This window comes from Cricetulus griseus (genome assembly GCF_003668045.3).
Source record: "Cricetulus griseus strain 17A/GY chromosome 1 unlocalized genomic scaffold, alternate assembly CriGri-PICRH-1.0 chr1_1, whole genome shotgun sequence".
Taxonomy (NCBI): domain Eukaryota; kingdom Metazoa; phylum Chordata; class Mammalia; order Rodentia; family Cricetidae; genus Cricetulus; species Cricetulus griseus.
Genome location: NW_023276807.1, coordinates 157,272,431 through 157,298,854, shown reverse-complemented (window position 1 = coordinate 157,298,854; position 26,424 = coordinate 157,272,431). Strand labels below are relative to the sequence as shown.

General features: G+C 45.1%; 1 protein-coding gene and 1 non-coding gene across 3 annotated transcripts in view; one reads left to right on the top strand and one right to left on the bottom strand.

Moving 5' to 3' along the window:
- The first annotated feature begins 1,694 nt into the window (after positions 1–1,694).
- The window catches only part of Scarb2 (scavenger receptor class B member 2), a 54,186-nt gene continuing 29,456 nt past the window's right edge, over positions 1,695–26,424 (top strand). The window contains exons 1-2 of one of the 2 annotated variants that reach the window (XM_027388426.2): positions 1,695–1,843; positions 21,574–21,731. In XM_027388426.2, the coding sequence (XP_027244227.1) occupies positions 1,727–1,843; positions 21,574–21,731 (275 nt within the window). In that variant the 5' untranslated portion in view covers positions 1,695–1,726. Of the gene's footprint in view, positions 1,844–20,939; positions 21,055–21,573; positions 21,732–26,424 lie in introns of those variants that run through there. The other variant, XM_027388427.2, reaches the window with a different exon arrangement.
- Positions 16,661–16,772, bottom strand: LOC113831062. The gene has a single exon (XR_003479738.1). It is a non-coding gene; the product is annotated as a U6 spliceosomal RNA (small nuclear RNA).

Genomic DNA, 26,424 nt, shown 5'->3' with positions numbered 1-26,424 from the left:
AAATCTGTGCAGGTGCAAAGGTCCTGAGTATGACTCACTGCATAGTCCATCGGCAACAGTGTGACTTTCATTTGAGTGCTTTGCATCCTGGTTGATTGAATTCTTAGTGATAAGGTGAACAGACTGGCAAAAAAGAAAAAAAAAAAAAAGAAAAAAAAATTCCTCCCGGATCTTCCCTGCAGATGGCATTAGTGACTGATGACAGTCTCAGTTGCTGGGCACTACTGAAATCTATCCCCTGGTATTTAGCTCCGGGTCGCTAATGACCTACTTCTCAAGGTTGCTCCCAGTCAGCCGACTAAGCACAACAGGGACATTTAAGGCAGGCCTGCATCTGTGATGTGTCAGAATTTTGGGACATGCCAATTTGGCTCAAGGACCACCCTCCTCCCATGGCTTTGCCAAACTTGCAGTACAGTGCCAGGCACTTCTTTCCACCCAGCCTTCCGTGCTGCCTCTTCTCATCATCGAAAATCACCGCGGCATCCCAGTTCCGGTTCCCCTTATAAACCTGTACAGCACTTTTCTCTGGCGTGGACTCTGGAGAACTGGGATAGCTAACCGCTTGTGTGTGTGTGTGTGTGTGTGTGTGTGTGTGTGTGTGTGTGTGTGTGTGTGTGTGTGTGTGTGTGTGTGTGTGTGTGTGTGTGTGTGTGTGTCTGTACTACTAAAGGCCAGGCACGGAACTAACCCTCATTCAACTAACATTTACTGAGCTCTTGTGCATGCCCTGGTCGCGGTACCTGGGCAAAATGGCAACCAAAGAAGATAATAAACACCTGTCAAACTTCCTTCTCTGCTAACGCCCTTCATTAGGACTCAGAGAGCCTTCCAAATCTGGTCTCTGAGGGCTTGGCACCAAATACCCAATACACATGAGCCTACTCAACAGGAAAGCACTTCTTGCCTTCCAGGGTTTTTTCTTTCACTCCTATTGCCTTTGCCCTCGGTCGTGAAACGCCTTCTCCCTTTCTTGGGGACACACTCATACGTTTTCTTGGAGACCAGGTTCAACCCAACGAGGGTAAATGTCCCTGCTGGCACAGATTAGCATGCAGCTTGCAAAAGCACTCGTTACACTGCGCTAAAATCTTCCAACGAACCCCGGAGCTCCCCTGGAGCAAGGCAAACGGCATGTCCATCCGAGTTACCCAAGCTTGGCCCATAGTAGGCCTGCAGCACGGATCCGCCCCATAAAGAAAGCAGATGAGCGAACCGGGAAGGGCGAGTCAGTTCCCGGGACGACCGCGCCGCCTGCAGGGAGAGGTTGCAGGCACAGCGCCCGCCGAATCGCTGGAGCCGCTGCAGGGCACATGACTGGTGGCCTCCGCCTGGCCCCGCCCGCTTCCCCAGCGCAGTCGCCCGCCGCTGCCGCTGCCGCTGCCGCCGCCACTGCTGCGGGTTACTGGCAAGCCCCACCGGTCCGCGTCACCGCTCTGCGCGCCCCCTGCACCTCCCAGGCGGCTTCACCTCAAGAAAGCAAAACGCAGGCGGCCCCGGCAGCCGCGATCCCGCCGGTCGGTGCTCCGAGGGCCGTGCCCACCCCGCGCTCGCCTGGCGCGCACTCCAGAGCTGGGCGCACCGCGCGGGCGGCGGCTGAACCGGCACCGGGAGGGCGCGGGAGCCGCAGGGCCTCGGGGCTTCTGGTGGCTACTGCGAGGCCTTGGCGGCCTCTCTTTCCCGCTCGCAGTTAGGTCGCGGGCCCGACCCGTGAGCCTCGCGCAGTATGGGCAGATGTTGCTTCTACACGGCGGGGACACTGTCCCTGCTGCTGCTGGTGGCTAGTGTCACGCTGCTGGTGGCTCGAGTCTTCCAGAAGGCGGTGGACCAGACGATCGAGAAGGTGAGGCAGGCACTGTGTGTGTGTGTGTGTGTGTGTGTGTGTGTGTGTGTGTGTTGTGTGTGTGTGTGTGTGTGTGTGTGTGTGTGTGTGTGTGTGTTCGTTCGCGCACGCGTGTCGTTCCGGGCCATCCTCCTACTGCGGACTCTTGTGTGGGGAGAGTCGTGCTGGTGCTGACCCTGCAGAACACAGCCCTTGTTTGGCCCTGTGTCCCAGGCTTGGCAGGATGCAGGAGGCTTGAGGTGACTGTTCCCTTTAAATAACCCGTAAGTTTTCAGATCTTGACTTTTAAGAAAGCCTTGCATTTCTCCCTACTCCTCTACGAGCCTAGTCTATGTTGAGCCCTGTTTTCCGTGCACTTCACGAAGAAACAGAAATGCATAAAAGCACCGCAGAAGAGGCAGGTTTTGCTGGCTGTCCGCCCGGCCTTTGAAGTGGAGTGGGGCTGATGATGAGAAACCGGTGAGAGGTCTATTGTGTTCTTGACTTCCTGGCCAGGGTAGGGCAAGGCAGTTGGCAAACAGGCTAGGGTGGGTGACATTTTACCCATCACAGTCGGCGCTTAGCGGCTTTGTGTCTAGCAGTCAGCCTTGTCTCCTTGTCTCTGTTTCATCCTTGCTCTTCTCAGACGTTAGTTGGGGGGGTGGGTGCCTTTAGGCTCCTTAAAGGATCTGGCCTGTCTCTCAGAGTAGATGATTGGGGCTGCAAAGCTGGTCATGTGGAAGACTCCATCCTGAGACCGCCCTGTCTTTTCTTATACCCTTTCACCCACATTCACCAAACACAGTGGAAAGAGGAACAGGAGAGAGTTACTAGGATCACTCTTGCCTTTAAAAATAATTAGATACACAAATAAATCACTAGAGTAGTGTTCTCATTGGCATACCTATACATAATGCTCTGCTGATCGGTATTGCTGTCACCCAGGTACAAAAGCTTAGGCTTGGTCTGCTGGAAACCAGAATACTCCAGTTATTCCAAATGGCCGTAGGTGAAGTCCCTAAACAGATTTCCACCAGTAACCAGTTACTTGGAATCTGGCAATAAAGACTTTCTTTTAAAGTATCAAGGCAAAGCTCCCTTCCAGTTTTAATTAGATGGCGTAGCCAAGAGAAGACCAGGCCCACTGTGTAAGCTTCTCAAAGACCGTCCGTGTCCCCCCCGTCCCCCCCCCCCGTCCCGCCCCCGCCCCCAGCGAGCCTGTGTGTTCAAGGGCAAAAACAAACCCTTTCTCTATGCTCCACATCCAAACTCATGGCTAGTCTTAGACTCTTGCTTTGGTGGCTTGAGCTAAAAGATACAAAAGTCAGGATATTTTTACAATTTTTTTTTGGGGGGGGGAGAAGGGTCTGACAGGATAAGTGGTTCTCTCAGCACCCCAGCTGTAACCACTCCTGATTCTTTTGAATTCGGTTTCATCCACGGAGGAGTATGTGGGAGGCAGCGACATAGGACCTGAGTTTCTGTCGGCCACAAGTGGGAAGCGACCTGACTGATAAGTTACAGTAGAGAAGACTTACAGACCTTCACGACAGACCACAGATACAGAGCAGTGTGCCCTGTGGTGTCTGGTGGGAAGGAAATGGGTTAGCTTCAGCAGATGGTTCTGAGGATGTCTTAAGTCAACTAGAGGTTACCAGTGTGCACTTGCCTAGGCAACCTATAGGGGCTCACCAGCTGGAGGGAAAGACCAGGAAGGATTGCACAGATAGATGAGAAGTGCAGGGAATGGATGTTGACTTTGTGTGGAACAGCTGAGTCATCGGGGACTACTTGTTGAATCTTTCTTGTAGTTTTTCCTTTTCCCACATTGTCTGACTATGTAGCTCAGGCTGGTCCTTGAGCACACAGCCCCTGTCTCAGACTCCCAGGTGCTGGGATCACAAGTATGTACTACCACACCTGGCTCTGTTAATCTTTATTTTTTTTTCTTTTGAGGGGAGGGAGCCTCATGTAGCCCAGGCTGGCCTCAAACTCACTACAGAGCTGAGAATGACCTTTGAACTCCTGACCCTCCTGCCTTCCTGTCCTGAGTGCTGGGGTGACAGGTGTGCTTTGCCACACCTGATTTATGCAATGCTATGATCATACCAGAGTTTCTTGCATGCTAGACAAACACTCTTCACCTCCAGCCTATAATATTTGTATTCATGTTTCCTTGTCTGTAGGCACTGACAATAATGACCGAGGTATGTGGAAACATTATAAGAGTTTCTAAGAAAAAGTATGCCCCTCCCATATAGTCAGTGTTTAAAGGAATGATAGCAGTTGTGTTTTTATTAGAAACCACACAGTGAAAATGTATGAAACTACAAATCGTACACCCTGTGTTCAAATCCTAAATGTGCTGCTCTTCACCTTTAACCTTGGGCAAGTCACTTAACTTCTCTAAGCCTCAATTTCATTCCTTGTGCAAACAGAGATGGGAAATGTAAGCCACCCTGAGCAGCCACATGCATGTGGACATGTGCACATGTAGTCATACATATAGCCCTGTACCCCTCCCCCCCAAAAAAAACCCAAAAAGCCAGATGTATTTCCATGAAGCTCATGAAGTATATATAAGCTTGGGTCCTTTGCTTGCTTACACAGGTCCTTCCAAAGCCTTCTGCTTCAGGCCTCATAAAACCTGGATCCTGCAGGCTAAGTATAGAGCGCTTAGACATCTCACAAGGACTGGGAGATCACTACGTGGCAGCCATCATTATTTCCAATAGTATTTCTATGGGGTGATTGACTCATAAGTTGACTTTAATGTAGTTGTAATATAAGCCACTCAGATATGCCAATTCTTAACTGTTTTCCTTTGAAAATGTTCTGTGCCCCAACTTGTATAACATGAAAAAGAGGAATGGAGAAAAGGTGGAAATTCAAACGCACCAGTTTAGCCAATTGAGGGAACTTAGTAAGATAATTGCTATACAAATTGATCGGAGATGTGGAGATGGCTTAGTAAAATAAAGTGTTTGCCACACAAGCACAGGGACCAGAGATCTGCATCCACATAAAAGGCTGAATAGGTAGCATGCACCTGTAACCCCAGCATTCTGAAGGCAGATCTCTGGGGCTTCTGGCCAGCAAGTCTGGCCAATCAGTGAGTTCTAGACTCAGTGAGAGACCCTGTCTCAATCAAACAGATAAAGAGACTTGGTTGAAGAAGAGATTCAACATTGACCTCCATCATCCCCATGTGTGTGGACGTGTACACAGTGTAGTCACACATATAGCCCCGTATATCCGGTTAGTGAATATAGTGGATAGAGTGGTTATTGGAACTAAATATCCCAGTTGCCTGCTGCTTGGCACGAGCAAAATTTAAACACAAGTGTTGGTTGGAAGTAATCAAGTTTATTCAAAGCCAGTCTTGAAGAAATTAGGATCAGCATCTCAGTGGTCCATCTTGGGGGTTTTTATGGGAGATAGAGGGGATGCAAGGGACAGTCAGGCTGCAGCTGAGCAGGGTCTTTGAAGGTAGAGCCTGTGTTTTATCCAGAACTTCACAATACATCTTGAAGCGTGTGTGTGTGTGTGTGTGTGTGTGTGTGTGTGTGTGTGTGTGAGAGAGAGAGAGAGAGAGGGGGGGGGTCTCATTATGTATCCCTGGATGGCCTGTGTCTTAGTTAGGGTTTCTCTTGTTGTGAGAGACACCATGATCATAGCAACTCTTACAGGAAAACATGTAATTGGGGCTGGCTTACCGTTTCAGAGGTTTAGTCCATTTTTATCATAGTGGGAAGCATGGCAGTGTGCAGGCAAACATGGTGCTGCAGAAGGAACTGTGAGTTCTACATCTTGATCCACTGGCAGCAGGGAGAGACTGTCCCACTGGGTGTGACTTGAACATATATGAAACCCCCAAAACCCTCTTCCACAGCTGACACTTCCTCCAACAAGGCCACACCTACTCCAACGGGGTCACACCTCCTAATATTGCCACTCCATATGCCTCAAACACATGAGTCTATGGGGGCCATACCTCTTCACACCACCTCAGCATACCAGTAAGCAGTGTTTCTGCATGCTCTCTGCTCTAGTTTCTGTTCCAGGTTCCTGCCTTGGGTTCTTCCCCCAACTTCCCTCAATGATGGACTGTGATATGGAAATATATGCCAAACAAATCCATTCCTTTTCGTCAGAGTCTTATCACAGCAACAGAAAAGTAACTAGAACAAAGAGTTTCTTCAACCAAAGGATTTCAGAGGGCTGAAAGGGCAAAAGTCAGGGTAGTTTCAAAGGAGCGACTGTTAAGGGACCCAGGCATGCCTTATCCTGGGACACCGTGTAGTCACTGGTTCAGTTCTTGTTTGCAGATGAGGTGTAGAAGCATCTTGCTCTTCTTCAGCCTCCATACACTCCCTGGGGGTGCTAAAGCATCAACAAATCCTTTGGCAAGCATTTGAGGCTTTCCGAAGACAGATCTGCAGAGACCTGCAGACTGTTTTCCTTGAGAATCAGGTGTCGTGATTGCACTGTCAAACCAGCACTTAGGAGGGGGAAGCAAGAAGATCAGAGTTTAAAGTTATCCTTAGCCATATAGGAAGGTCAAACCTGACCAGAGCTGAATGAGACTCTGTCTCAAAAAATAAACACAAATGAACAAACCACTTTTTTTCCCTCAGAGAGCCCAGAAGGACTTTACTTGACTTGTATTTATTCCATAGCCTAGTCCATCACTTTGATACCTAGCATAAAGCCTACTACATTGTTGGTGCATGATAAATTAATTTTCTTCCTTGCTGGGGTCCTAGAACACACTGAACAAGCTATCACTGCACTACACCTCCAGCAATTAATATAATCTCTAAGGACCTTTTCTTGCATATTGACCTCATTTCCCTAGTTACCACCATTCAAAGAACATGGAGCTGGGGCTATGACTCTGTAGTAGAATGCTTGATTGGCATGGTGAAGGTCCTAGATTCAAGTCCCATACCAGGAAGGAGGGATCAGTACTTAGTACTAAGAGCTCCAAGTATAACAGTAAATGAGACAGAGTCTCTGTCCAAAGTTGAGAAGACTTAGACTCTTAGTCTAAGTCTTTTGTTTTGGTTTTATTAAAAACAACAACAACAAACAAACAAACCACTGAGATCGCTTTGTTATTTCTCCTTCCGGGAGTCAAGTGGCTTGTCTAAAGCCCAGGGGAGAGGTAGGAGTGCCAGACATTGACTGTTTTCCCACATTCAGGATGACCACATTCCATTTCCTAGGATTGTCCAGCCTGGTTTATGAGTACTTGTTACTCTGGAATAAGGAAGCAGCCTCTTCCTCCGAAATACTGTGGATTGGATAATGAATGCTGTGACTACTTCTCACCTGGCCCCATGCTACACTGTTTTCCGATAATCCTGCTGTCTGCCACGTCTTGTTATGGGAGAAGGGGGCATACTTTAAGGAGCTGAGCCTTTCAAGCAAGAGGACTTCTGTTTTTCTTTCAATAAAGCTGCAAGGGGAAGCTCTTTGAAACTGGGGTTACAAATGGCCCTGTCAGGTGTCTTGAGAATATGATAGAAACTGGGAAGGCAGAAGGAATCCAGCTTCCTTTGCTTACTCATGGTGCCCAGGCTGTTTACTGACCTGGCTGGGGCTTCCCACACCTGGAGTGGCTTTCCAACTGCCGAACCTCCCAGGGGCATGAGCATTTCTCGGTTTCTTCTTTGCAAGTGATTGGCTGTCTACCCAGGGAGGACTCAGAGCTATAAACAGGCAGGGAGTTCTGACTGAGGACATTGCTACTAATACTGCCATTACCTGTCACATTTACATGAAAAGAAATAGAGTTGTAGGAGGGTTCTTAGCTGTGGGAGTCACTTTGCTTTACTGTTCAATAAAGTGCAAAGTTTCGTTCTGTCAGGCCACAGCCAAGGGGCCATCTGGTCTGCCAGACATTCACTGGCTTCATGGAGAAGAGTGAGCAGGTGGGAATTAGCTCATTAATGGAAACTTGGGATGTTGGCCAAGTGAGGAGGCATTTACAACCCATATCGTCAAATGGGTTACACACACACTCACGGTACGTAGAAAGGGCCTGTTTTTAGTCAATGCCAGTAATCCATCAGAAGCAACCGAAGGAAAACACACGCTGTCTTAGATTCTAACTCTTACACTCTTATTGTTTGCAGCAGGATATCATGTAGATCAGGCTGGCCTTCAATTCACTGTGTAGTTGAGGACAACCACAAACCCTGCCTGATCTTCCCACCTCTTTATCTCAAGTGCCGGCCACACCCAGCAGTTTGCTTTCTCTTTCTCAAAGTACTTTCAGTCTGCACTTGTTTAGCTAGTGTTAACTGAATGTGACCCATTTGTGAGGCAGAGTGCTGAGAGCTATGCATGTACACAATAAACAAGCTCTGCATGAAACAGTAAACAAGGTCCTTGCCGTTAGAAAATTGTCTTCCAATTCAAACTTCTGGTTCCTTTGTACTCTTAAAATCGTTAAGGACTTCAGAGAACTTGTATACTTTTGTTTCTGTGGGTCACGAGTACTGATGCTTACAATAGTAGAACTGAAACTAAAGATGCATAGATAACTCAGTGGATAAAGTGCTTGTTATGCATAGAGACCTGAGTTTGAATCCCTGGACTCATACAAGGTAGGCATGGTAGTGTACTCCTGTAATCCCGATGTTCCTACAGCAAAATAAGTGGTGGTGACCTGAGAGTCCATGGAGACTCAAAAGCCAGATAGCCTGGCACACGCAGCACAGCAACAAACAACAAAGAGACCCAGTCTCAAAGTAGGTGGAAGGCAAGGACTGACACTTAAGGTTGTCCTCTGACCACACACACACACACACACACACACACACACTATGGCATGTATTTGCCCATACCTAGACACATACACAATATATATATATATATATATATATATATATATATATATATATATATGTGTGTGTGTGTGTGTGTGTGTGTGTGTGTATTTATACAGAAAAAATAAAAGTTTAAAAAGTAGAGAAACTTTTAAAATGCAAGAATAGACCAAAACAACAAGATGTCAGGGCTGGGGTGTAGCTCAGTGGCCCTGGATTTAATCCCTAACACCAGAGAAAGAAGGAAGAAGGGGAGGGAGGGAAAAGAAGAAATGCAGAAATGAACAATATGCTTAATAAAGCTCTTGGATGGATGGTTAGATAAAGATTCTGTCTTTGGAAGGATCCTGCTTGCTTGTTGTGTGGTTTTACGTGCGATCCCACCCTGCAGCTCCATAGGAAGGTGGCCATATATTTACCCTTGAATGGTTTCTCCCTTTAAAGTCTGGACACTTGGGCTGGAGATATGGCTCAGAGAGTAAAGGTGTTTGTTGTGCAAGCTTGATGACCTGAATTTAACCCCCAGAGCAATGGAAAGGTGTGAGGTGAGAATCAACCCCATGAACTTGTCCTTTGACCTCCACATGGACATCATAGCATGTGCCGCCTGCCTCTTCATGCATACGCACCATAAACAAACAAACAAAGTAAAAATTGGAAACTTTATCTAGAGATGTGCTCTTCAGACACACCAGTGCTCCTCAGTGCAAGCCCCACCAAGCCCCATGTGGCAGCAAACCAGTGGCCAGCCCTGCCATCTTAGCCCACTGTTTCTTACACCACCATAGACTGGTGGCTTCTGAACAACAGAAATACATTTCTCATAGTTCTGGGGTTGGGAGAGCCAACACATTGATAGACTTAGGCACCTGGTAAAGAATTATAAGGGCGCAAGTGCTTATTTGGGGGTTGTAGTCTGAGGGTTCAGCCTCTAGGGGCAGGGAGGGCAAGGTAGCAGGACCAGCTCTGAGCTGTAGCCTGGGTGTGAGGACTGACCATGTTGCAGCCACAATCAGGAAGCAGAGAGAGATGAACCAAACATTCTCACATTCCCCTTTTCTCTAACCTGGAACTCCAGCCCCAGCATTGTTCCACCCACATTCAGTGTGGGCCTCCCCTTCTCACTTAAACTTTGAGCTCACAGACACACCCAGCAGTGCTCTTCCCAAAGGACTTAAAATCCAGTCCAGTTGATAATGAAGATTAGTCATCACAGGCATTCATCCTATTCATGAAGGCTATGCTCTGTGACAGTCGCTTTAAAGCCTCACTTCCTGACACTGTTACCTTGGGGTTGAGAATTTCAACATAGAGATTTTGAAGAGACAGGGCATTCAGCTCATACACCTGCTTTTCTCACCCCTCTCTTGACTCCCAATGCCTAGCAAATGTCCCTTGTCACCAGGCTTGCTCTCTTTCTTTCTTGGAAAACCCTAGCAAAACAAATGTGAGATGGCTTGGGAGACGTAGATTGTTTAATGAATGTGGGCAAAGGTTTATTTCTGTGCAGAAGGGAAGACTGTTCTGGCTTGACAGTGGCAGACCCACAGCCCGCTTCTCTCATAACTTCCCCCATTGCCCTTTCTGCACTGAGTTTTATACTTTCCCAGAGACAATGAATGCTAATGTCACCAGTCACCTCAAGTCCCAGTTTTTAAGATGCATTTTTAAAATCAACAATTCAAATTATATTTACTTATGGTACACAATGATTTGTATACAGTTTGGAAAGGAGAAATCAAGCTATTTAACACATGTATCACCTCATGTACTTAATTTGGGGGGGGGGATAGACTAGAACAGTTTAAAAACGTACTCAACTATTTTCAGGTAGAGCATACCTACAGTGTGTTGGCGTTAACTGCAGTCACTCTGTTGGACAATAGGTCTCTTGAAATTACTCGTCTTACCTGATTGAAATTTGTGTTTTTCGCCTTTCATCCCAGCACTTGGAAGGCAGAGGCAGGCGGATCTCTGTGAGTTCAAGACCAGCTGGCCTATAAGAGCTAGTTCCAGTACAGCTCCAAAGCCACAGAGAAACCCTATCTCAAAACAAACAAACAAACAAACAAACAAACAAACAAAAAAAGAGAAAAAGAAAAGAAATTTGTGTTTTGACACCATTTCTCCTCCATCCCAAAAGCCCCATTGAAAGGGACACTGCATGTCTGATAATTACCGGGAATGGGAGAGGAGACAGAGAGAAGTAAGCAAGTGAGGATCACATGGCTCATACATAAGATACAATCATAACCAAACAGGTTTGAAATAATGAGGTAGGCTGCCCAGGTTACACACAGGGCATGCTCTGTGTTCCCATGGCTGTCTTTCTTACTTAGTTCCATCTTAAAATCACCCACTCTCTGGCTCACCTCACCCCCTCCCTACACACATCCATGTTCCCGGCTTTGACTGTGAGGAACAATGGATACCATGGTCTGAATGCTCCTGTCTCTTCCAGAGTTCTGAGTTGACACCCTCACTTACTAGTTTTGTTTCCTTCTGACACCTACCCTTCTGGGTTTGGACCTGCTGTTTTTAACCTTGGTTGCAGTTTCTGATCACTCTTGACCTTTTTGGAAATACCTCAAGGAGTGTTTCCTAGCAGGAGTTTGCTTCAGTGTAACTGTTCTACCAGGATGACCACTGTGTAATTTAGAGACAGGGCAACACTTTGCTAGTGAGGTAACACTTGAAACTGAGCTGTCAGTTTTTATTAGCTAAAATTGTGACAGAAACAGTCACACCAGAATGAGTTAAATGATGACACAAAAATGGTGAATGCCAGAATATTTGTTTCCAATTTAAAGTCAGGAGTCAAGGGGAAAACATTAATGGCAGATTTTTTTTTTTTTTATCTTTTTGGTGGAAGTAGTGAAAATTATTTAAACTGCAGGAGTCTGTCTTGGGTTTGCTTAACTTAAGGGAACAATTTTTTCAAAACAAAACCAACTGGTGTTTTGGTATTTGGTAAGTTTTACTAATCTGGAATCCAAAGAAAGCCACACACACTTTTCAGCAAGGTTTTCAAAGCTGGTTGCATTAAATGTGGGTGAATGGCAATATGGATGCTCAAGTTGTGTTTAATTATTAAGGAGCCTTCTGTTGAACCTGCAGCATCACTGGTTGTGCTCTTGAGCCCAATGGTTTCCTTAAAAGTATTTCTGATTGCCGTCAAATCTGACGCAGTTCCCAAGTGCTTATTTTTATCATTTGGAAGTGGCTTGCCCTGGGACAGCTGGTTCAACAACTCTACTGCCATCTCTTTCCCAAAGGTCACTGCCTCACAGTGCTTGGTAGAGAAGCTAATCCAGCTACATCTGACCTATGTCAGACTTGGCCTGCCCAGTCAGGGCCCTGTGTCCCCAAGTTCAGGACAGGGTCGCTGTTCTCCTTCCTCTGACCAGATCTCCAACTTTCTGTGGATTCCAGGTTCTGCTGTTTGTGAATTCTGCCAGCTTCATTGGCAACTTTGTAAAACAAAATAAAAGTATACTTTTCTTGTAATCTAAGATGTTACTTTTCCACTATTAAACAAAATTTCAAACATCTTTAGGCTAGTATTGGAGAAATATGCTCAATGATGATGCTTCTGGAAGCAGCTGGCAACGTGAGGTCATGAAAATCTTGATCAAATAATTCCAAAGCTGGCAGCTGATTTGAAGAAATTAATAGGGTTAGTGAGGTGGCTCCGGCGGTAAAGGCACTTGCCTCACTTGCCTGCCTGTGTTTGATTCTGGAAGCTATGCAAGGGTGGATGGAGAGAGATGACTTCACAATGTTGTTCTCTGATCTCCATGTGTTTACTGTGACACATGCAACCTCCCTCCTAACCATGCACACACACACACACACACACACACACACACACACACACACACACACACACGCACACACAATATTGATTTAATTAAAAAGTAATTAGTCACTAACTTAGACAAAGATGGTCTAGAACATTCCATGTAGGACAGAAATGAATACAAGTCCAAAAGAGAATGACTAGATAAGCTGACTGACACTATATAACAGATAAGTACACAGACAAATATTGCTTCTAAAAGTCAATGAGGATAGTTTATAATTTTTTTCAAAATGCACATATGCATGTATGTGTAGATTTTAAAATATCAGAAGGAGGGACTAGAGAGATGCCTCATCAGGTAGGAGTAATGGCTGCTCTTCCAGGACCTGTTCCCAGCACCCACATGGCAGCTCACAGCCACCTGTAACTCAAGTTTCAGGGGATCCAAAGCATTCTTCTGGCTCTGCCGGCTCCAGTAACTCTCATGGTACAGGTGTATACAGACATGCAGGCAAAACATGAATACACATAAAATAAAGACAGTTTTCAAAAAGATTAATATTTTTAAGAAGAAATGCTAATAGTGAGAGGGTGAACTATAAGGGTGTTATTTTCCTGTTTTTCTTATTTATCTGTCTGTGCATACATGTGTGTGCATGGGCATGTGTGTGCCCTGAGGTGCACATGTGACATGTTCCTCTTGTTAGCTTAGAGGAGAATTCTTCAGGAGTTGGTCCTCTCCTGGCACACTGTTTTGAGGCAGTGTCTCTTTTCTTCCTATTGCTGTTCTGATGGCATCCAGCTTTGTATGTGGGTTCCTAGAATTGAGCTCAGGTCACCGGGCCTGTGCATTATAGCACCTTTGCTCACTAAGCTAGCTTCTTGGGTCTAGCTATGGTAACCAAGGCTGGTCTTGAACTCCTGATCCTCTTGCCTCTGCCTCCCAAGTGCTGAGATCATAGGTATGGGCCACCATGACTGATGAATTCCTGTTACTTTTATTTTTTTATCAAAATTTTATTATAAGAACTTTGCAAATGAAAACTTTTTCGTTAGCTAAAGTTTCTATGGCAGCAGGGTGTCCTGAGCAGGGAGAGAACAATGTACCATTTTTCTGATTTCAGGTAACAAGTGGCAGCCTCATTTGGGAGTTGAAGTTAGGAGCTCACACGATTCCTCCTTGCACATTTGTAGTAATTTGCTTGTTTGTTTGTTTTAATTTGCTGTGTCAAGTGTCTCTTATTTCTCTTCTAAATATGATGTGACCAGGCACATTGCTATGGCTGGATTGTTTTATGTTAGGCAAGAGTGAGTCTTGCTTACAATTCTGTGTGACATTTGTGTCCTTAAATTAAGTTTCATCTTGAGAACACGGTTTCTTCCTGTTGGGAACAGGAATGACTTCACTTTGTAGCTTTGATGAACCGAAAAGTAAGTTTTCCTGCCTTAATGGTTAATTTAGCTTTTGTTCTTTATTCAACACATAAGAAGGGATGCATCCCAATATTTCTTTTAGTGATAGTCCACAGTATTGTGTTTTGAGAAAACTAACCCATTCTACCTGGCTAAAATTAGCAAGCACTATCCAACATCATTATGCTGATTTTTCATTAAGTCTGACAGAGACAGCTCAACTAGTTGGAAGTTTTATCTGGTGCTGTCACTACCGTAGCAGAGTCTTCTGATGGGCAGCAGTTGTCTCCATGTATGGATTTGTGTATAGAATGGCACAGGGCAGCTGTGTCAGTGATACTGGTTCCTTGTATCTGGCAGGATGAATGACTTTCTGTGCTAGGCATTCTCTGGACTTGAGGTTGTTATTCATTCATTTGTCAGCACTGCTTTCCAGACCAAGCTCTTGGCATTGCACTGCCAATGCCTTGTATATCTGGTGCAAAACTAGAAGGTTGGATCAATGGGGATGCACTTTCTGTCCCATCTTGTGGTACAAGGTTCCCTTGCTTTCTCTGGATACATCAGTGTAGTGGGGCTGAGCAGCTATGGGGACTCTGAGCTTCAGTTCTTCTCTTAGGTCCTACACACCAGTGGAGTGCATGGAGTTCAGCATGACCTCTCACAGCCACCATACTTTCCTTTCGTAAGAACTCAGAGTGACTGCCTGAGAAACTCAAAGTCCAGTAGATTATGCTTTCTCTGTTGTTTTTATGGTTCCCTCTAGGGCAGGGTTGCTAAATACAAAACAAGATACCTAGTCTAGTTTACATTCCAGATAAACAAAATAATTGTTTCAGTATATATTTGCGTGATGATACCATTCCCTTCCAGGTATCAGTTGTTACTGCCTGGCCATATCTCTCTGAAACATTATTATTATTATTATTATTAATTATTAATAATATATTAATATTAATTTAATATTAATTATTATTATTATTATTATTATTATTATTATTATTATTATTATTATTGTAAATATTTCAGTGTAAGTTGCAGATATCACAATGCTTTGTCCATAGATCCTCCAGTATGCTTCTGTTAAGGCTAAACCATTTTCTGAGCTGGAGAAATGGCTCGGTGGTTAAGAGTACTGGCTGTTCTTTTAGAGGACCTGGCTTTGATTCCCAGCATCCACATGGTGGCTCACAACCATCTGTATCTCCAGTCCCACTGAATCCAATGTCCTTGTCTGACCTTCTTAAGTACCAGAGAGGCATGCAGTATAACAGATACACATGTAGGAAAAACATCAGTACAAATACAATTTTTAAAAATTAAAAAAAATTTCAAAGGTTACATTATTTTCTATGAAGCTTGTATAATATCTGGGACATAATTATACTTAAGAAATTGTTTCCGGCCGGGCATTGGTGGCGCACACCTTTAATCTCAGCACTCTGGAGGCAGAGGCAGGCGGATCGCTGTGAGTTCGAGGCCAGCCTGGTCTCCAGAGTGAGTGCCAGGATAGGCTCCAAAGCTACACAGAGAAACCCTGTCTCGAAAAACAAACAAACAAAAAAGACAACAACAACAAAAAGAAATTGTTTCCATGAAACTCAATTGCATTTGCTAAATCTGGTTATTCCACCAGAATGTGAGGTAGGCAAACACTGGCTTTGCCACATTGTAGCCCTGGGCTTGTCCAGGCTTGATTTAATGTACTAGCTTTGTAACTTGGGAACATCTGTGCTACTGTGCCCTTGTCTACAAAGTGTAGTTTCTTTTTGCTGCTTGACTCTGACACAAATCAGAAAACTGGACATTTTTATCTTGTAGGACTTACACTAAATCTTAGAAGCAATGAGGCCCCTAACACAGCCCCAGACTCTGGCAGGGGCACAGTAGTAGACAGCTGGCAGTGGTGGCTGTGCTGAGAGCTGAACTCAGGAAAGGATAAAAATAAAGGTGAAACTGTTTTAGAAACGTTGGCAGCTGCATTTCCAACTTCCCTCTGCTCTCTCATTCCCCCTTGGTCTCTCTCTCTCTCTCTCTCTCTCTCTCTCTCTCTCTCTCTCTCTCTCTCACACACACACACACACACACAGACACACACACACACACACACTCACACACACACACACACACAGATACACACACAGACACAGACAGACACACACAGATACACATACATCTACAGACAGACACACACAGAGAGACACATACACATACATACATAGACAGACAGACAGACACACACACACACACACACACACACACACACACACACACACAAGGCCCAGGGTCTGTTCTGGGATTTACAGAGGGCTCCTTGACAAGTATGCAGCTATGTGAGACTAAGGAAAGACACATGAACAGTGCAGAAAATGGGGGAAGATTTAAATGCAATAAAAGAAGATAGGACAGTGTGTTTGGGTGGCTTCAGTTCTCTGTTTTAGCCAGGCTGGCCGTAGGGAGAACACTAGGGTGTACCAGAGTCTGCTACCATCTGACCCAGGAAAGCTGGCAAGGACTGTTTCAATAGTTTCCAATTGCCTTGTTTTTGTTTTGTTTTGTTTTGACTATACATGAGTCTTTATAAGCCACAGTTACTTGAGGGGGATGAACCGGGAAGAGTGGGTGGCACCGATGTCAGGCCAGCCATGCTTCACGGCTTGTAGGTAATGGAGAACTCGCCCAGGTAGTGGACGATCATCTCTGGTTTGGTCTCCACCTGGTTGAAGGTCTTGCTGTTGTACACGCCCACCATGCTGCCCACCATCTCCGGCAGGATGATCATGTCCTAAAAATATGGAACGCTTCACAAATTTGCGTGTCATCCTTGTGCAGGGGCCATGCTAATCTTCTCTGTATTGTATCGTTCCAATTTTAGTATATGTGCTGCCGAAGGGAGCACCCAATTGCCTTTTTTAAGGAGACAAGTCTTGTAAATGTTTATTTTTATCCCGTAAGTCAGAGACATGTTTATAAATGCCCAAGTAAGCTGGCTTGCCCCTTTCTGGATGGAGTTCTTCCCCCTTTCTTTCTGGAAACCCCCACTTTCCTTTGTACTTTCGGTTGCCTGAGATTCATAAAACCAAGCAGGATAAGCCCAGCTGCTTACCCTTCTGTTCCGTTCTCACAGGTGGAGTCTCTGGGGTCTGTAACTTGTGGATGATCTTCTTTAACAGGTGAATGAGATAGATCCGGGGTCCTTTCTCTCTCACATTCTCCACACACCTTGGTGCTGGGCCACACATAGCTGGGCTCCAGGTGAGACCCCCCTGCTCACTGATTCTGTCACTCCTAAGCACCCTGCTTTGCCCAACACTGGTCTCTACCCTTGTACACTCCTCCTAGGAAAGCAAACTCTCTGCCTAACCCTTGAGACCCCACAAACATCACTACTAGCTTTTGCTGTTTGCAATAGTCCTTTCTATCCTTACAATAATGTTTTCATTACGGTCCTGACCCAAGTCAGATTTGTATTGTCTATCCCCTTCTCCAGCCCCACCGCCAACCCACCCTCATCCTTTGCAGGGAATTGAACTTAAGGCCTTCCACATGCTAGGCAAGGCAAAGGCTGCCATTGGGCTATATCCTCAGCCCCAGATTTATGTGTGTGTTTTGTTTTGTAGGTTTATGTAGTTTTATGTTTATGAGTATTTTGTCTGCATATGGATGTGTACCATGTGTGCATGCCTGGTGCTCACAGAGTCCAGAAGATCTCCTGGAACTGGAGTTACAGACTATTGTGAGCTTTCACGTGGGTGCTGGGAACTGAACCTGGGTCCTTTGGAAGAGCAACAGTGCACTTAACCACTGAGCCATATTTCTGGCTCCTCTACCTCTTTCCGTTTAACCCTCTTGACCACTGTGCTACACTGCCTATGTTGAACTGACATGTGAAATTTCTGGAGTGCATTTCTGTACTGTTTGTGTTTTGTTTTGCTTTTGTCTTGGAGATAGGCTCTCACTCTGTAGCCAGGCTAGCCTCAAACTTGAGACAATCTTCTTGTTCCACCCACCTCAGTACTTGGCTTATAGGCATGGGCCACGGGCCACAACACACAGATGCAGCCCTTTCTGTTTTTGTTTTTTAAATAAGATTAACTAATCTATTTTATTTTGTGTGTGGGGTGTGTGTGCCTGTATGGGCATTGGTGTGTGTGTGTGTGTGTGTGTGTGTGTGTGTGTGTGTGTGTGTGTGTGTGCGCGTGAGAGCATGTACACATGCCTATGTGCCCACCTGCAGGAGCTACAGTAGGACAAAGAAGCTACCAGGTGTCCTGTTTTTTCACTCTCTGATTTATTTCCATGAGATAGTCTTTCATTGAGCTGGAAGCTCACCATTTCATGTAGGCTGGGCCATCCAGCTCCTAGGATTGGACTGCGGGTGCTGGGGTGACAGGCACGTGCACCCATGCCTATGTTTTTGTTTTGTTTTTTTTCACCGTGGGACCTGGGGTTAAAAGTCAGGTCCTCATTCTTGCACAACAAGCCCTCTTAGTCACTGAGCTATCTCGGCAGACTCCCTTCCTCTATTCTTGGAAAAAGAGGGTGAGTCTGCATTGCTGAGGTCAGCTGACTCCTACACAGAGGCAGCCCTTACAGCCCCCACTCACACTGGGTGGGCTCTGTGAGGGAAAAGAAGGCCTGGTTAACCCCCACACTGAGTTTACCTTGTAGCCTTGAACTTGAACTTGTTCCACTGACCTTCAAGATACAGCAAACATTTAGTAGATTCAACTTCTTCACTAAACAAGCAGAGGAAAGACTACACACAGTAGGGATAAAAACACATGTAGCTCACATTCCTGGTAGGTTTTAGGTGTTGTATTCATACTTTCTAATAGATAGACTTCTAAAAATGTACATGAAAGATGTATAGGAAGAAACGCTCTTAAATGTATGCTGAGTTGAAATGGAAAAGTGGAGAGAAGTTGCTGGGTCCCAGATCCAGCTATGACATAGGTGGAGAAAGGCTTTTACCCTTCAGCTGTCCAAGCACACCTAGTCTGCCCCCAACTAGTTTAGGCTTGAGTTTAGGAGATAAGATAAAGACAGGCCTTAGCCAGCCATGTAATCCCAGGACTTGAGAAACTAAAGCCAGTCTGGACTTACTCAAGGCTAGCCTGGGTAACTTAGTGTTTGAAAATAACAACAATAATTAAGACTTTTTTTTTCTTAAGGGCTGGAGATATAGCTTAGTGGTAGAATGCTTACCCAGTATCTATGGGGTGCTGAATTCAATTCCTAATACCTCACGGGAGAGAGAAAAATAAATCACAAATCTCTTAGATAACTTCCTGCATCATGGGTAAGGCTGACCGAGTTCCTGCCTGGGGTGGGAGTGGTGGAGGATGTGGGAAAAAATAAAAAGAGTCACCAAGCAGTCTTCAGCTGGACCTTGGAAGGTGTCACATCGTTTATTTTTGAATGTTTCTAGTTCATCAATCTGATCTTGGCTCACTGACTTAGCAAGGTATCTGATAGAAATGGTGGTTGGACATTCTTTCATAGCATTTTCTGTGTCTTAGAGGATGTCTCATTTATGCCTGAGCGACCAAAGGTCACTTATTCTCATCACTTTGGCCAGGAGTAAATCTCAGCAGGTACTTCTGTCCACTGCAAGAAGATGCTTCTCTGACTACAGCTGATAGCAGCCTTATTTTCCAGGCATAGGCATAATTATTTAGAAGGCAACTGGACAAACATATCATGTCCATTAGCTAAAAACCACTGGTAGCTTCTGCAGTAGGACCCATGCCAGGCATGAGCTTTTGACAGATTTATAGTGCCAGATATGAATTCCCTCCTGTGGAGCAGGCCTCACATCCAAGCAGAAAGGAGTTGGTTACTCCCACAACAGACTTGCCACTATTGCACCAACAGGTGCATCTTACCTGGCCAGGCAATAGCATAGCATTCAGGGGCCACAGCTGAGTAATGCCGCTGGTGGTAGGTAATTCTTCCTCTGAAGTCTTCATTGCACCTTCTGGACCATCAGAGCCAGTTAGCAGTGGGGAAGCTTCCGGCTCCATTCCGTCTTGATTTCTTCATCCTGTGACCAAAGCACATGTTATCATTTAGTTCTGGTGGGCAACCAAGGGCAGTGGCAATTGCCTGAATTGCCTTGGGACCCTCAGAGACCTCCTAGACCAACAACTCATAGGGAGGTAGACCACCCTGACCCTGGGATTCTCATTTAATAACCTCTGGCTTCAGGGAGCAGCTTTATCTACCCGTGCAGGGTGCTTCTTTTCCTAGATTTTTGTTCTTAAGGACACCAGTTATATTGGGTCCCACTTTCATCACCTCATCTAACTTCAGTAACCTCTCTAAAAACCCACTCTTCAAATATGCTCACATGCTGAGGTATTGGGGGTTAGGACTTAGAAACATGAATCTGGATATTAGTAGTCCATGACACCTTGGTAAAATAGGAAGTAAAGGATTGTGGAGCAAAGAGGTTGTTTATAATAATCACCAACCTCAGTTTGAGTCTGAGCCAGAGACAGCCTTCTCTAGTTTATAGATTTGTGAGGGATTGGCTGGAAGATGGATGCAAACACTCCTGATGGTGGAGTTGCTGCATGGGTGTGGTTCCGTGACAGTGGAGGGACCAAAGCTGGTACTGACCTGTCTGTCGGATTCTTTCTCTGAGGCCAGCAGGGAGTGTATTGTGCTTTTCAGTGACTTCTAAAACTACACTCATTGCTATCAGTGAATCTTCAAAATACCATCCAGGAGCCCTGTCTTCACTATCTTTCCATTAGAGCAAATATTTCTGATGACCTGTGGCTTAATAGGGCAGTGGGCCCTATGAAGATATGGCCCAGTTCTTAAGAGATTGCAAGTGGATACCCAAGAATTAATTGAAATAAACAGGTGAAGAGAGCAGATCATGACAGGCATGTAGAACCTGCTTTTGCTAACAAGCATGGAGTCCTGATTTGGGCCCATGAGATAACTAGAAGCATGGTGAAAGCCTGGCCTCTCTGCCCTCCTTTTGTACCTGCTTTTTTTTTTTTTTTTTTTTTTCAGACCGGACTCCTGCTGAGGTCTACACAGGACAGACATAATCCCTGAGGAATGTCTGCCTGTCCTTCCTACCTCAATCCCCTCCAGGCTCACCTACCCGAAGCTGAGAACTATTGTGTAGGATGGAGTGGTTATATCTCAGAGTGGATCATTTGGTAGGAACCAGTTAATACTACAATAATTTATCAATGTACTGAAGCACCCGGCAGGGTCAGATCTGAGACAATGATGGGCAGAACCATGCTGTTTCTCCCTCTGTTCACCAGGCAGAATGGTGCATGTCTGTAATCACAAGAGGACTGGCTCAAAGGGCCAGCCTGGGCTACATAATGAATTTCAGGCCAGTGTAGACTTCAAAGTGAAACCCTGCCTTAAAGCCAAGCTAAACTCCACACTTGTAAAGCTCTCAAGACCCCAAAGATGAACTCTGAGTCACAAAGCTCCTTTATAAGTTCCTCTCAATACATTAATAACGTTTTCTCTGCTTTTCCTGTTTCTCTTCTCTTCAGTTCATGGATCAGGACAGGTTGCCATATGAGCTTCTTGTGGTTTCTGGAACCTGGGCATTTGCCCCCAAACCCCAGTTACAGGATAGGGAATGCCCCCTTTTCTGCCCCATGTTCAGAAGCAGTGGCCTAAGCTTTTTGTAAACCTGTTTTGTTTTTTCTCCCCAGAGTATGGTGTTAAGAAATGGTACTGAGGTCTTTGACTCCTGGGAGAAACCCCCTCTACCTGTGTACACCCAGTTCTACTTCTTCAATGTCACCAATCCAGAGGAGATCCTCCAAGGAGAAATTCCCATACTTCAAGAAGTGGGACCATACACATACAGGTGAGTGGGGGATACTTGAGGCTGTGCCAGCACAGCCCTGCTAGGACACGAGCCAGTGGGGACACATTTGGTTCTCTTCTGTCTGTGGCATTGCTGGTGTCTGGGGAGATTCCTCCACAGAGCTCTGTGGGCAGGGTCAAGTTGCTGCATGTCCTACTCAGGAATGCTACCCTGTCCTGTCCTTCATGGCTGCTCTCCACCTCTGGCCTTTTAGGGATCCCTCCGATTTCTTTCACACATACTTAGTTTTAAATCAGTTTCTAGAATTTACTGTGATTTGAAGTTTTTTGAAGATTTATTTATTTATTATGTGTACAGTGTTCTGCCTACATGTCTATCTGTAGGACAGAAGGGGGCACCAGGTCTCATTACAGATGGTTGTGAGCCATCATATGTTTACTGGGAATTGAACTCAGGACCTCTGGAAGAGCAGCCAGTGCTCTTAACTCCTGAGCCATCTCTCCAGCCTGAGGGTTGTTTTTTTCTTTTTTTTTCCCCTGTTTTTCATTCATTCAATTTTCTTTTTCTTTCTAATGAGACGAGATCTCTTGTAGCTCAGGGTGGCTTGAATTTGCTATGAATCAAAGGATGACCTTGAACTTCTTGATCCTCCTGCCTCCTAAACTGGGATTATAGCCTTTATTTCATGTTGGATATGAACCCAAGACTTCAAAACTCCTGAACAAAACTTCAGAAAGCAAGTGGGGTTTGGTGGCACACACTTATAACATCTACATGCTCTGAGGCAGGAGGATTATGAATTTAAGACCTAATCTTAAACAAATAAAACAACAAAACCAACAAACCTAAATCAACTAACAAACAAAATCGAACCAAAGCTATAGATTATAACCATAACTCAAAGAAAACCCAGCCTTCTGCTAAAACGACTCAGGCCACTGTATCTATTGGACAGATTTGCTTTTTAGATGTGGTCACGTTAATACCTCCTAGAGGTGAACCGTTACAGCCCTCTAGATACCGGTTTTGTAATGGTCTTACCCGATTGTTCTTGGGGAAAGCTCAGAAACATCTTACAGGTGCTTTTGACACTAAGGGCTCTCTAGATAAATTTCACAGTGCTCTCCTCTAGCCTGTCACTTACAGGCATTGTCCTTCACATATAAATATGTGCAACAAATTACAGCAATGTTAGTGTGCTCTGCATGTGCCCTAGTGTAGCTGTTTGAGTCATTGTTCCCTAACCTTTAAAATTACAGCAATTATCAAGCCAGCTGCTCCATCTTGCTTCAAGTACCAATAAAGAAGCCTGTATACTATTTCTAAACCATGGGGTCTTTTTTGTTTGGTGTGTGTGTGCACACACACGTGTGAAGGTTCCAGGACAAACTTGGTGCCAGTCTCTGTCTTTTACAGACAGGGACTCTTATTTGCCACTTATACACAAACTAGCTGGCCTCCAAGCTTCAGGAGCATCTCCTGTCTCCATCTCCCATCTCATTGTATGAGCACTGGAGTACAAGCCTGTTACAGGCTCTGTTTTTACCTGAGTTTAAGGATGCCAACTTAGAATTCCATTCTTTCTTGGCAAATGCATTACAATTAAGTCACCTTCCTCGTTTTGTTTGTTGTTTGTTTGAGACAAGTGCTTACTATATAGTCTAAGCTAGCCTCAAACTTCCAAACTTTCTGCTTTAGCCTTCCTAAGGCTAGAATTATAGGTGTGTACCACTGGCCTGATATTAAAGCTCAGATTGTTTTTTAAAGATTTTATTTATTATGTATACAATGTTCTGCCTGCATGTATGCCTGCAGACAGGAAGAGGGCACCAGATCTCATTATAGATGGTTGTGAGCCACCATGTGGTTGCTGGGTATTGAACTCAGGACCTCTGGAAGAGCAGTCAGTGCTCTTAACCTCTGAGCCTTCTCTCCAGCCCAAAGCTCAGATTTTTTAATCGATGATAACACTTTTGATTTTTTTTGTGAATTTCATTTATGATTTTTTTATTTGCATTATTCCCCCCAACTCCTACTGTGCCCCTCACTCCTTCTCAAATTCATGTCCTCTTTAATTATTGCTGTCACACACACACACACACACACACACACACACACACACACACACACACACACACACATATGAATACAACCTGCTGAGTTCATTTAGTGTTGCTCATATGCGTGTGTGTTTTAGGGTTGACCAGTTGGCACTGGACCACCTATCAGGGGTTCTCCTCTGGAAGAGACTGATTCCTCCTCCCTCAACAATCCATTAATTACCTGAATGTCCTCATCTAATGTTGAGACCCTCTGAATTTTGCCCATCTATGTTGGCATGGCAAATGTGTTGTCATTTTTTAGGTCTTGTTGAGATTTCATGAACACAGCTTCCCCGTCATATATAGAAGACACTAACTTGCAGCAAATACCCTGGTCCTCTGGCTATTACAAGCTTTCTACCCCCTCTTCTGCTGTTTTTCTGAGCCTTTGGTTGTGGGGGTTGTGCTGTAGATGTATCAGCTGGGGTTGATCAGTTGTTCTATGTGTTTTGACCAATCGTGACTTTCTGTGATGGTCTCTGCTGCAAAACAGATGAAGGATGAGAGTTGCACTTATTTGTGGTAGAAGGATAAGTGTAGAGTGCAGTTAGGAATTATGCTGGTTTAGGAAAGTGGCAGTAGTAGGTTCTCCTCTAGGGTCATCGACCTTACCAGCCACTGGTAGTGGATTAGGCTTACCGTGGAAGACATGAATTTCTTCCTGTTGGACTACCTGTTACGTTCAAATGGCTGTTGGTTACCCCCAAATATATTTCATCATTGAATAGAAAAAGAAAAGGAGGGAGCTAGAGAGATGGTTCAGCGGTTAAGAGCACTGGCTGTTCTTCCAAAGGTCCTGAGTTCAATTCCCAGCAACCATATGGTGGCTCACTACCATCCATAATGAGATCTGGTGCCCTTTTCTGGCCTGCAGGTTACATACAGGCAGAATACTTTACACATGATAAATAATCTTAGAAAGAAAGAAAGAAAGAAAGGAAGAAAAGGAAAGGAAAGGAAAGGAAAGGAAAGGAAAGGAAAGGAAAGGAAAGGAAAGGAAAGGACATGACTGCTCCTAGGTATGGTGGAGGAGAAAGTTTATTGTAGATAAAAGGAGAGCATAGGCAGAGGCAGGGACATCTGGGAGAGTTTAGAGTGAACATGACCAGGCTGAGCTGGGCCATATAGGGCGATGGGGGAGGGGCAGAGGGAGGGGAGAGGGGCACCCGGTACAACAGCCAGCAGGCCAAAGCTACAAAAGGAACAGGTAACCAAAATGTCTGGATTATATAGGAAAGAGCCTCCGGGGAGAAGGGTGGCCCAGAAGCTGGGCTGGAGAGGTGGGGTGTGTCAGCCATACCCTGTAACTGGTAGGGAATGAGGGATGCTGGGTGGAACTGGCAGCCAGGTCTGCTTTGGTATGTTAAATAGGCACCTTAGCAATTTGTCTTGGGTTTGAAACTTAACAAGCATGATGTCTTCGTTCAGAATTATCAATATTTCATGTCTTTCAAGTACTGTGTACATTTTTTTTTTTTTTGTGACTCCAGCCCTTACATGTTTCATTGTATTTTAAGCAGTGTGTCCTGCATTGGCCCCTTGTCACTACCCCACCTGTGAGAAATTGAGTTCCAGCCTGCTAGGCAAAGCTTTGCCCCTGAGATTCTCCCCTTCCCCCTCTAGCCACATTTTGAGTGTTTGCTGTTAGGACTGACAAGCAGGGAAAATCTCAACAGAGACAGTCTACAACTTTGGAATGTTAACATGTCGGTGTGCAGTCCTCAGCCGGCTTGACACTGCTCAGGTAAAGTGACCCAGAAGAGCAGGTGAGGGCCTTAGACAAGGCCACAAAGCTAAGGGGTTAACACCACTAAATATAATGAACTATTCTTCCTATGCCCAAGTTAACAAACTCTAAAAGATAAATGCCCTATCTTCCTGGCCTAAAGGTAACAAAAGCTAGAAGGTAATGTCAGGATGATAAATTCAGGTAGCTATCTTCTATGATAAGCACCCATCTGAGTCTTGGCCCTCATGTAACCGAGTGCAAAATTATAGCTAACAGCAATAGAACACATTTGTTTATTCGTGTTGGACTGGGAAGTAAAGTAAAATTCTTACACCCACTCATGTTATGCACTATGATGGTTTAAAAGAAAATGGCCCTCAAAGGAGGTGGCACTATTAGGAGGTGTGACTTTGTTGGAGTAGATGTGACCTTTTTGGAGGAAGTGTGTCACTGTGGGGGTGGACCTTGAGGTCTCCTATGTTCAAGCTACTCCTAGTGTCTCAGACCATTTCCTGTTGCCTGTGAGTCAAGATATAGCACTCTCAGCTCCAGCACCATGTCTGCCTGCATGCTGCCTTGCTTCCTGCCATGATGATAATGGACTAGACCTCTGAAGTGTAAGTGAGCCACCACAATGAAATGTTTTCCTTTATAAAAGTGGCCATGGTCATGGTGCCTCTTCACAGCAACAGAAACCCTAAGACAAGTGCAGAACACAATTTTCAAGCTCATCCCAGTTAAGGCTTCAGTGAACAGACTTGAGATACAACTCAAGGCAGATGGTTCTTTCCAGAGTCACCCCCTACCCTGCAGCACCCCGCCTCCCGTTCATCCCCTTTGCAATGCTATCCAAACTCCCTTGGACTGGATGCGGTGGTTCACCCTTGTGATCACAACACAT